Below are 11760 nucleotides of genomic sequence, written 5' to 3' on the forward strand. Positions count from 1 at the left end.
GAGCCTGCATACAGCAGCATTCTGGGAGGTTTGCGCTGACTCAACTACTCGCGCTGCACTCGTTCGGATTATGATAAGAGTGCCGAGGCGTCTATGGGAATGGCGAGCTAAACTCATTTCAGGACAATAGTATACACGCCATTACAAAAGAATTGTTTTTAAATGAATAGATTTCTGGAATTTCATTTGGTTCTGAATCTGTAGAGCTTGAATGGCGAAACGAATGAACCGATTTTAGAGACCTAATCCCTACGACAGCCAACCAGGGTCCATGTAGACATTGTTCAAGTTATCTTAGGAATCTTCATTATATTAACTTTAATGTTGGATTAAACCAGCGGTTGTATAAATATCTGCCGACAGTTTGATGATGTAACTCGCCTCTGTCTCTGGCTCCGCCCCCGTCTCCTCAGGCTCCGCCCCCGTCTCTTCAGGCTCCGCCTCCTCTAGTTTGGCCCTCTTCTCTTTCTTCTTTTTCTTCTTCTCTTTCTTCCCGTCCTCAGCGCTCAGCGTGCTGGGTGTCGTGGGGGCTTCGCCGTCACTGTCTGCCGCCTCCCTCTTCCTCTGAAGGTCAAAAGGTCAGAGAGTCATTAGTGACATCACTCATAGCCAGCCAATCAGAGCCATACAGCCAATCAGACAAGCTGCAACTGATCTTTAAATATTCACTTTAGTTCAATGTGATGAGAGAAACCGTATCAACTACGGGTGTCACGATTTCAATTTGAAATCAAAATTAAGTTACAATCTTGAATATCGAATAAAAAAAAAAAGGAATCGTTGATACTGCCACGCCCCCATGTCACAAAAACACGTGTTGAACTCCGTAACTTAGCAACAGCCAGTCAGAAGTTACCATGGCAATTGCAGATGCAGAAGAAGCGTGTGAAAGTATTTTGGATTTCCAAGTCCCAGTTATGTCGACAATGTTCACGTTGTCTACTAAAAAACTGGTTGGGAGCTCTGCTATGTGCATGTATTATATTCTGAGAGTTTACCAGTGCACATTAGCCTAGCAGCTAGCTGATATTCCTTCTGCTTATGGCTTTATCCAACAAAACAGCACGGTTGAATTTCAGCCTGCATGCAGGTTTTGTAGCCTAAACAGAGCAGCTGATATATTGTTATATTAGAGAGAGCAACATGGTAACTGACTGACTCCATGGTGTTTTAAGCCTTCACGGCAGCACCGTCTTCAACCATAATTGCCTAATCTAAACTATTTTAAAACTTATTTTTACTTTATTGACAAAGTTTCCAATTGACTGAAGATAGGTTGTTACATGTTGTCAAAGGTTTTAAATTTAACAATGTAGTGTGGTACATTGCGAACAAAGGTCAGATATATTTTTACATACAAGTTAGTCTAATAATGGCATAGCAACCTGTGCTTTAACAATAAGTAAAAATCAACAGAGCCGTGACCTTAGAAAGGAAGATGTAAGAGGATTTGGAGAATGGTGACAACGCTAGTATCAACGAGTTTAAAAACATGAAGTAGTAACAATCCGATCAATATTTAGAAATATTAATGTCCAGTTTACCTTTGCTGAAGTGTCAGCTGACTCCTCCGTCGCCTTGGAGACGCTGCCAAAACAAAAATGTTTTTAATCAAACACTGAAGATCATCATTGCCATTCAAAAGGTCAGAGTGATGACAGTGTGACTCATCAGCGAGTGATGACATCACTGTGACTCATCAGCGAGTGATGACATCACTGTGACTCAGTGAGCTGCAGCTCAGCAATCAGCTGACTGAAGGAGCTCAGAGCTGAGAGTTCCTGTAGCAGAGCGACTCCCTGAGAGAGCACGGCAGCTGCCCCAGGGATAACTGTCTGCTTATTACATCATATACACATATTACACACAGAATACACAATACATATACTAAACCCTAACCTGTAACAGAGCCCCGCAGCTGCCCCAGGGATAACTGTCTGCTTATTATATCTAGGGCTGGGCGATACACAGAAAATCAGATACCGCGATATTCTTGTCCTAACACCTCGATGTCGATATTGTGGCGATCTTCTAGGGTTTACAATTAGTGCTTTAACAAAACATCTTCACAATGAGATCATCGCCAATCATCAGTAATGTAGATATGACTAAGTAGGTAAAGGTACAAATAATAGAAGAGCTAGTCTGTTAAGTTCAGAAAATGTCACTTTACTGTAATGCAGCCTTTAAAACCAGGAAAATACAACACTTAAGCCATTGACAATATACTTACACCAAAATCTAAGACTATATCTAGTCTCATATCACGATAGATATAATATTGACATATTGCCCAGCCCTAATTATATCATATACACACACAAATACTAAACCCTAACCTGTAACAAAGCACGGCAGCTCCCCCAGTGGTAACTGTCTGCATATCATCATAACCATGTATGTATGTATGTAGATATTATTGGTCCTCCGGTGAGGTGTACCTGTAGTCTACGTAGTCTTTCTTCCAGTCGCTCGGCGTGCTGCCGTTGGGCTTCCCGTGTTTGTCCAGGAGTCCTTTCTGAATCATCATCTTCTTCTGACTCGCCTGATGAAAACACATTTCATATTTAAACAGCCTTCATTAAAGGGTTATTTACAATAACTTGTTAAGGGCGGGTTGGTAGTTACCTTGGGGCCCAGCCCCCACTTCCGAGGATACGTGTCTCTCTCCATGATCACCCTCTTGACTCTCTGATCGTGATCATGATCACCCTCTTGCAACAGCTGATGAGAAATCCCTTAGATTACTTCCTCTGAGACTGGGTCACATTAGTGACTTCCTGAGACTGGGTCATGTTAGATTCTTCCTGAGACTGGGTCATGTTAGATTACTTCATGAGACTGGGTCAACTTCTTGAGACTGGGATGTTAGAACTTCCTGAGACTGGGTCATGTTAGATTACTTCCTCTGAGACTGGGTCACATTAGATTACTTCCTGAGACTGGGTCATGTTAGATTACTTCCTGAGACTAGGTCACATTAGATTACTTCCTGAGACTGGGTCATGTTAGATTACTTCCTGAGACTGGGTCATGTTAGATTACTTCCTGAGACTGGGTCATGTTAGATTACTTCCTGAGACTAGGTCACATTAGATTACTTCCTGAGACTGGGTCATGTTAGATTACTTCCTGAGACTGGGTCATGTTAGATTACTTCTTGAGACTGGGATTACTTCCTGAGACTAGGTCACATTAGATTACTTCCTGAGACTGGGTCATGTTAGATTACTTCTTGAGACTAGGTCATGTTAGATTACTTCCTGAGACTGGGTCATGTTAGATTACTTCCTGAGACTGGGTCATGTTAGATTGAGACTAGGTCATGAGACTGAGGTCACATTAGATTACTTCCTGAGACTGGGTCATGTTAGATTAGATTCCTGAGACTGGGTCATGTTGAGACTAGGTACGTTAGATTCTTTGAGACTGAGACTGGGTCACATTAGATTACTTCCTTGAGACTAGGTCCTCTGAGACTGGGATTAGATTACTTCCTTGAGACTGGGTCATGTTAGATTACTTCCTTCCTCTGAGACTGGGTCATGTTAGATTACTTCCTCTGAGACTGGGTCATGTTAGATTACTTCTTGAGACTGGGTCATGTTAGATTACTTCCTCTGAGACTGGGTCATGTTAGATTACTTCCTCTGAGACTGGGTCATGTTAGATTACTTCCTCTGAGACTGGGTCATGTTAGATTACTTCCTCTGAGACTGGGTCATGTTAGATTACTTCCTCTGAGACTGGGTCATGTTAGATTACTTCCTCTGAGACTGGGTCATGTTAGATTACTTCCTCTGAGACTGGGTCCCGTTAGATTACTTCCTCTGAGACTGGGTCATGTTAGATTACTTCCTCTGAGACTGTGTCATGTTAGATTACTTCTTGAGACTGTGTCATGTTAGATTACTTCCTCTGAGACTGGGTCATGTTAGATTACTTCTTGAGACTGGGTCCCGTTAGATTACTTCCTCTGAGACTGGGTCATGTTAGATTACTTCCTCTGAGACTGGGTCATGTTAGATTACTTTCTGAGACTGGGTCCCGTTAGATTACTTTCTGAGACTGGGTCCCGTTAGATTACTTTCTGAGACTGGGTCCCGTTAGATTACTTTCTGAGACTGGGTCCCGTTAGATTACTTTCTGAGACTGGGTCCCGTTAGATTACTTTCTGAGACTGGGTCCCGTTAGATTATGGTTGAGCGTTGGTGAAACCATCAGAGAAGGGTGATAGATAGCAGGTCATCACGGCCCGAAGGCTGCTGCATCTATACATCTCATCATGTGGCCATACATGCACGCACCAACCCCCCCCCCACGCAGCCATGTCTCACCTGTGCAAATGGCCTCTCCCTTGGTTGTTATGACGACGATGTCCTGGTTCATCTCAATGCCGTCCTCGTAGCGCAGGACGCCTGGCAGCATGATCTTTGCCCCGTAACAGATGGCGTTCACCTACACACACACACACACAGCTTATTAGTTATGTTAGAGGGATATACAGAGCTAAGCAAGTTCATACACCCCCATGATAAAGTTGACTAAAAACCGGAATTAAAAAAATAAAGTAAAATAATCTTTTGTAAATGCATCTTAATGACTTTATTTAAAATAAATTACTAAAAAAAAAAAAAAAAAAAAAAAAAAGGGGAAAAATCCAGCCTTTTATCACACCAATTTTCTTACATAAATACAGGGGGCATAAGTCAGTCCACCCCTATGTTAAACTCCCAAAGAGGTAGGCAGAGGTTTATTTTTAAAGGCCAGTTATTTCATGGATCCAGGATACTATGCATCCTGATACAGTTCCCTTTGCCTGCCCCCCCCCCCATCATCACATCCCCTTCACCATACCTAGAGGTTTGCATGGTTTTATGTCTGTTAGCCCAACAGCTCGTTTGATTTGCATTGAGAGATGATTTTATGCAAAGTACCCCATGCCAATCTCTAGGTATGGTGAAAGGTATGTGATGATATGGGGGGGCAGGGGGGGCAAGGGAACTTTATCAGGATTCATAGTATCCTGGATCCATGAAATAACTGGCCTTTATAATAAACATCTGCCTGCCTCTATGGGAATTTAACATAGGGGTGTACTGACTTATGCCCCCTGTATTTTAAGGAACATTTATTTATGATACATTCATTCACAAAGAAAATTGGAGTCCTTAAAGGATGGATTTTCTCAGTTTTTAATTAAGGCATTAAGATCAATTTCAAAAGATGATTTTTATTCCTCTTTAGCATGGGTTCATAAACTTATGCTGAGCACTACAGTTATCTTATAGTAGTACTCACAGCACTGTCCTTTAAATAAGATATCTATCAAGGTGTTTGTGTGACACCAGCAGTTTCTCCATCTATTTAATTTTTTATTATTTACACATAAATTATTTACATTTTATATATACACACAAATCAAAGTACTCACAGCGCTGTCCTTCATGACGAGGCGTTTGTGGGACACCAGCAGTTTCTCCAGAGGGAAGATGACTCTCCGCAGGTACGTCTCGTCTTTGTTGTGATCAAACTGCCACTGGGCGTCCAGAACGTCGTGCATCGTCACCATGTGGTCCTAAAACACCAACACATGATTATGTCAGAGTGATGTCATGATGATGTCACAGCGGTGAGGCTGCACCGTCCCTACAGACGGCGGCGTGCGTCTCCGCTGCAGTTTCCTGTTCCAGAGTTTCATTAGCAAACCTGCACAGAGCAGCAGGACGCAACTCAACACTCTGGGTCCCACAGACAGGAAACAGGAAGTGGTTCTCACCTTCTCTCCCAGCACGCCGGAGCGGACCCGCCTCAGCTCCTGCATCTGACCTCCGACCCCGAGCATCAGGCCCAGGTGGACACACAGCGTCCGGATGTACGTTCCTGCTTCACAGCTCACCCAGAAGATCCCTGATCAGCCAGACAAAGATTCAAAACTCAGCTAATACTTCTCTAAATAAAGAGTCTGTGTGAGTTCTTGTCAGGGATTGGTCAGACAGCCAAGAGAAAGTGACATCACAGAGTTCAGTCCAGTTAGCGAAACCTCTCTGATTCTCATCATCCCGCCCCCTGACACTTAACGTTCACATCAACATTAATATTGATCTTTATCACAGCAGACATGATGACATGTCATAGTAGGAACAGCACAGGTGTATTCAGAACCATTACTGATGTACTGATGGCTGCATTCCACTTAGGAGAGACCCTGGTATTAAACCATTACTGATGGCTGCATTCCACTAAGGAGAGACCCTGGTATTAAACCATTAATGATGGCTGCATTCCACTAAGGAGAGACCCTGGTATTAAACCATTAATGATGGCTGCATTCCACTTAGCAGAGGTCCTGGTATTAAACCATTACTGATGGCTGCATTCCACTAAGGAGAGACCCTGGTATTAAACCATTAATGATGGCTGCATTCCACTTAGGAGAGGTCCTGGTATTAAACCATTACTGATGGCTGCATTCCACTAAGGAGAGACCCTGGTATTAAACCATTAATGATGGCTGCATTCCACTTAGGAGAGACCCTGGTATTAAACCATTACTGATGGCTGCATTCCACTAAGGAGAGACCCTGGTATTAAACCATTACTGATGGATGCATTCCACTAAGGAGAGACCCTGGTATTAAACCATTACTGATGGCTGCATTCCACTAAGGAGAGACCCTGGTATTAAACCATTAATGATGGCTGCATTCCACTTAGGAGAGATCCTGGTATTGTGCATGTTGACTCTCTGAAATATCTTACTGGGACACTTTATGAACTGAGCCATCATTAAGGTTATCATTGTCAGCTGTGCTTTTCCTACTATGACAAGTCACCATGTCTGCTGCGATTATTAATTAATATCTCACCCAGCCTCCTCTCGGGGTCGTACTCGATCAGTTTGCTGTCGTAGATCGTTCGGACTCTGAGCTGGCGTTTCACGGCGGCGATCAGCGGCGGCCGCTGGAACAGAGCGCCAGTCAGCATCTCCAACCCCTGCAGACAGAAACAGTCACATGACACAGCCAGCCAATCAGAACACAGGCTCAGGTGTCTGACATGTAATTTATTCATGATTAATCTATAAGCTCTAGTTATTACATGTGATTTATTCATGATTAGTCTATAAGCTCTAGTTATTACATGTGATTTATTCATGATTAGTCTATAAGCTCTAGTAATTAGGATATCTGGCGACGGGCGACTCACCCGGGCCAGCGTGTGCTCGCTCTCTATGGCGTTGTGCAGCCGAACGATCCCCACATACTCTTTACCTGCAACACGACAGAGAGTAGTGAGGGGGGCCGCTGGGGTTTACTGGGCAACACGCAGCACTAAACAAGACTAACAGGAAGTCCCGCCCACATTACACAGGAAAAAGAGGAAGTACCGGCACTCTGCTGGGACTTGACCAACCGCGTGGCTCGGTCGACGCAGACGATGAGGCAGCCGGTGACCTTTGGGTCCAGCGTGCCGCTGTGCCCGGTCTTCTCCACGCGCAGAATCCTCCGGATCCACGCCACCACCTCGTGGGACGAGGGGTTGGCCGGCTTGTCCAGGTTGATGAAGCCCGTCCTGACAGGAAACAGGAAGTAGAATCAGCAACGGTTACCTTCACAAGCTCCACCCCCCGACCCAGACATAACTACTGGCCAGCAACTGCTCCACGCATGTGTCTTGTGTGTGTCTCTGTTCTTGTCAGGGATTGGTCAGACAGCCAAGAGACAGTGACATCACAGAGTTCAGTCCAGTTAGCGAAACCTCTCTGATTCTCATCATCCCGCCCCTTGACACTCGCATCAATATTCAGCTGATTTATATTCCTCCAACGTAATAGTACTTTCAATGAAGTAGATTATAGCCCTGGGTGTTAGCATGTTAGCGGTAGCTTACTTGACGTAGCCCTGGGTGTTAGCGGTAGCTTACTTGACACAGCCCTGGGTGTTAGCATGTTAGCGGTAGCTTACTTGACGTAGCCCTGGGTGTTAGCGGTAGCTTACTTGACACAGCCCTGGGTGTTAGCATGTTAGCGGTAGCTTACTTGACACAGCCCTGGGTGTTAGCATGTTAGCGGTAGCTTACTTGACATAGTCCTGGATGGTTCTCTTCAGAGGGTTGCTGCCGTGCGGTAGCGGCGTGTAATGAGCCGTCCGGATGTTCAGCTTATCAAAGTTCTGAGGAAACAAACGGTGAAGTTTGAGACTATTTCACTTCCTGTCTGAGGAGAATGAACAGAGGCTCTTATTTTGGTAGTCTGAACAGAGGCTCTTATTTTGGTAGTCTGAACAGAGGCTCTTATTCTGGTAGTCTGAACAGAGGCTCTTATTCTGGTAGTCTGATGAGCTCATCTCTAGACTAGTCTGGGTGTGATCAGCACAGTCGGCTCGTCTCGGCAGCGTCCGGTCAAGTCGTCTCTCCGCTCGGTGTCCGGTCGCGCCGGCAGAACGCCGTGACAACCGTTGCCGTGACGGAGAGGCCCCGCCCCCAGAACGGGAGCAGGGGGGTGACTGAGACAAGATGGCCGCTCGGAGAATGGATAAACTGCTTCATCATTTCACACCCTGAAGGTACTTAACCAGTCAACAACCAGTCAACAACCAGTCAACAACCAGTCAACAACCAGTCAACAACCAGTCAACAACCAGTCAACAACCAGTCAACCCATTCCTCCTCTCGGGAACCAGAGTACATTTACACATCTAGTGTTTAAATATATGGTAAATATATAGAATGTAAACACAATGAGAGGTTAAATAGAAGTTAGCTAGCAGTAACCTTGAGTAAGAGCGGCTATTGGGATAGATTAATCCATCTATATATAGATCTATAGAAATACCTATAGATAGATCTCTATATATAGATGGATTTTAATAAAGGGTTTAAGGTCACCTTAAGTAAGAGCGGCCATTGGGACGTGTCCAGCGTCGCCACTTTAGACTCTGGTTTGATGAAGAAGTCTCCGCTCTGCTGGATCTCCTGTTAAACAAATTCATTTTCAGGGTTCGGAACATTGACTTCATTTAAACCACAGGTGTCAAACTCAAGGCCCGTATATCAATTTGGGTTCACAATAGATTTTGGCCCTCCTAGTTGTGATCCAAACCAGAAACACAGGACAGTGTTCAAAGCAGAATTAGGCAGATTTGCCGACTCTGAAACTGCCCCAGAATTAGCAGAGAGAGTTTAATATTCAGGCTGAGAACAAGTTGTTAAAAAAAAAAATCATTTTGTTTGATTTGCTAAATTCTACGACAGCTAAAAACTCTGTAGACGACTTTTGTAGAGCAACAAAAAAAAGTCTGAAAAGGCAACAAATTTACAAAAAGGTGACACATGTCTGAGAGCCCCAAAAAACTCCATGTCTGCACTCGGTGGGATTCTCTTCTCCAGCGTGGCCTTCTGGGAAAATGAGTTTGACCCCCCTGATTTAAATGTTCAGACAAATTCAAGCATTAACTTAATGAACCGATTTATGTTCAGAGGAAATATGAACTCACCCCGACTTCATCTTCACTGGCTCTCTTCACTTTCTTCTTCTTCTTCACTGAAACACAATCAGGAAGTTACTCACAATGTTAATTACATAAAATATACACAAATACATTCAATACACGTTTAATTAAAGACTGAAACTAAAGTGCTCTGGTTTTATTTTTAAGGATATTTCAGATTATTAAAGAAGTCATACAGTAGCCCACGTGCCCTCCATGACAACACGTGGCTGTTAGCATCTGGCGGCTAACTTAAAGCTAACAGGCCTCCAGAACAGAACATCCCATAATTAGCCAACGTGCTGCACACATGGCGGAGCAGCTACAGGGCACTGGTCACATTTTAGAAGACACAGGCAGTGTTTCCAGACCCGTTCAGACCGGAGCTCCTGCAGTGTTTCACACACCGACAACAGACCACGTGGGTCCTCCGGTTACCGGGACCGGACCGGCTGTAAAACCTCAAACCACTCCGACTGGACCGATGCTTAGTCCCGAGACACGAGCCGAACTAACCAACGCGGTTAAAACATCATAGTAATACAAAAAAACTAACACCAGCTACAATTATGCAAATATATTTCTTTAAATTACCGATTTTCTCAATGCAGTCTGGCGTTAAACGCAGTTAAAACTGCACGTGCGGGTTAGTTAAAATGCCAGCAGAACGGATCGTGTTCGACCCATTTAACGGGGTTCAGATGCACGTTCAATATGTATAATATATACATATATATAATGTTATTATAAAGTTAAACATCTTTAAATAGTAGAGTTTTCTCTGGAACGTGCTGCACACTCACCCTCTGTGTCCGCCATCTTGAACTGAAAGACTGAGCGCGAGACAGCTCCTCCTCATTCTTCTTCTGCTTCTTCTTCTGGACTTCCGGTTGCCTGGGTTCTTTGGGGCCCTCTGCTACCCCCACAGGGCGGGAATATACTGTAACTAAGTACCTTTAGAATGTAACTAAGTACATTTACTCCAGTAATGTACTTCAGTCCAAATGTTGAGGTACTTGTACTTTACTTTAGTCTTTTCTTTTCATGCCACTTTCTACTTCTACTCCTACTCTGTTCCAGCTTTAGTTACTAGTTACTTTAGTTACTCCACTACATTCATCTGTTCCAGCTTTAGTTACTAGTTACTTTAGTTACTCCACTACATTCATCTGTTACAGCTTTAGTTACTAGTTACTTTAGTTACTCCGCTACATTCATCTGTTACAGCTTTAGTTACTAGTTACTTTAGTTACTCCGCTACATTCATCTGTTCCAGCTTTAGTTACTAGTTACTTTAGTTACTCCGCTACATTCATCTGTTACAGCTTAAATTACTAATTACTTTAGTTACTCTGCTACATTCATCTGTTACAGCTTTAGTTACTAGTTACTTTAGTTACTCCGCTACATGCATCTGTTACAGCTTTAGTTACTAGTTACTTTAGTTACTCCACTACATTCATCTGTTACAGCTTTAGTTACTAGTTACTTTAGTTACTCCGCTACATTCATCTGTTACAGCTTTAGTTACTAGTTACTTTAGTTACTCCGCTACATTCATCTGTTACAGCTTTAGTTACTAGTTACTTTAGTTACTCTACATGCATCTGTTCCAGCTTAAGTTACTAGTTACTTTAGTTACTCCACTACATTCATCTGTTCCAGCTTTAGTTACTAGTTACTTTAGTTACTCCACTACATTCATCTGTTCCAGCTTTAGTTACTAGTTACTTTAGTTACTCCGCTACATGCATCTGTTACAGCTTTAGTTACTAGTTACTTTAGTTACTCTACATGCATCTGTTACAGCTTAAGTTACTAGTTACTTTAGTTACTCTACATGCATCTGTTACAGCTTTAGTTACTAGTTAATTTAGTTACTCTACATGCATCTGTTACAGCTTAAGTTACTAGTTACTTTAGTTACTCTACATGCATCTGTTACAGCTTAAGTTACTAGTTACTTTAGTTACTCTACATGCATCTGTTACAGCTTTAGTTACTAGTTACTTTAGTTACTAGTTACTTTAGTAACTTGGAAGAGTTGCAGCCAAAAAGCCAGACCTCCGACATTGAAACAAAGCCAAGCAACTCAACTACACATGAAAAGATAGGAACTGGGGTGCAGATAAATGGCAGCAGGTGCTCTGGACTGATGAAATATTTGTCTGTAGCAGAAGGCCGGTTGTTGGCCGAAGGGCTGGAGAGAGGGACAATAATGAGAGTCTGCAGGTAACAGTGGAGCATGGTGGAGGTTCCTTGCAAGTTT

The 11760-nt window shown here is 43.3% G+C and overlaps 1 protein-coding gene and 2 non-coding genes across 3 annotated transcripts in view; all 3 read right to left on the reverse strand.

Moving 5' to 3' along the window:
- dkc1 (dyskeratosis congenita 1, dyskerin) overlaps nucleotides 1-10396 on the reverse strand; it is an 11350-nt gene extending 954 nt beyond the window's left edge. Inside the window, exons 1-14 of the mRNA XM_028566602.1 lie at nucleotides 10295-10396; nucleotides 9498-9544; nucleotides 8890-8976; nucleotides 8083-8174; nucleotides 7391-7575; nucleotides 7210-7274; nucleotides 6870-6996; nucleotides 5780-5910; nucleotides 5435-5578; nucleotides 4278-4458; nucleotides 2629-2687; nucleotides 2442-2545; nucleotides 1545-1587; nucleotides 382-564 (exon numbers count right to left, since the gene is read on the reverse strand). Coding sequence (XP_028422403.1) covers nucleotides 382-564; nucleotides 1545-1587; nucleotides 2442-2545; nucleotides 2629-2687; nucleotides 4278-4458; nucleotides 5435-5578; nucleotides 5780-5910; nucleotides 6870-6996; nucleotides 7210-7274; nucleotides 7391-7575; nucleotides 8083-8174; nucleotides 8890-8976; nucleotides 9498-9544; nucleotides 10295-10310 — 1464 coding nt within the window. The 5' untranslated portion in view covers nucleotides 10311-10396. The remainder of the gene's footprint in view (nucleotides 1-381; nucleotides 565-1544; nucleotides 1588-2441; nucleotides 2546-2628; nucleotides 2688-4277; nucleotides 4459-5434; nucleotides 5579-5779; nucleotides 5911-6869; nucleotides 6997-7209; nucleotides 7275-7390; nucleotides 7576-8082; nucleotides 8175-8889; nucleotides 8977-9497; nucleotides 9545-10294) is intronic.
- Nucleotides 4216-4292, reverse strand: LOC114547541 (small nucleolar RNA SNORD83). The gene has a single exon (XR_003691193.1). It is a non-coding gene; the product is annotated as a small nucleolar RNA SNORD83 (small nucleolar RNA).
- Nucleotides 5988-6066, reverse strand: LOC114547543 (small nucleolar RNA SNORD53/SNORD92). The gene has a single exon (XR_003691195.1). It is a non-coding gene; the product is annotated as a small nucleolar RNA SNORD53/SNORD92 (small nucleolar RNA).
- Nucleotides 10397-11760: the final 1364 nt, after the last annotated feature.

This window comes from Perca flavescens, chromosome 20 (genome assembly GCF_004354835.1).
Source record: "Perca flavescens isolate YP-PL-M2 chromosome 20, PFLA_1.0, whole genome shotgun sequence".
Taxonomy (NCBI): domain Eukaryota; kingdom Metazoa; phylum Chordata; class Actinopteri; order Perciformes; family Percidae; genus Perca; species Perca flavescens.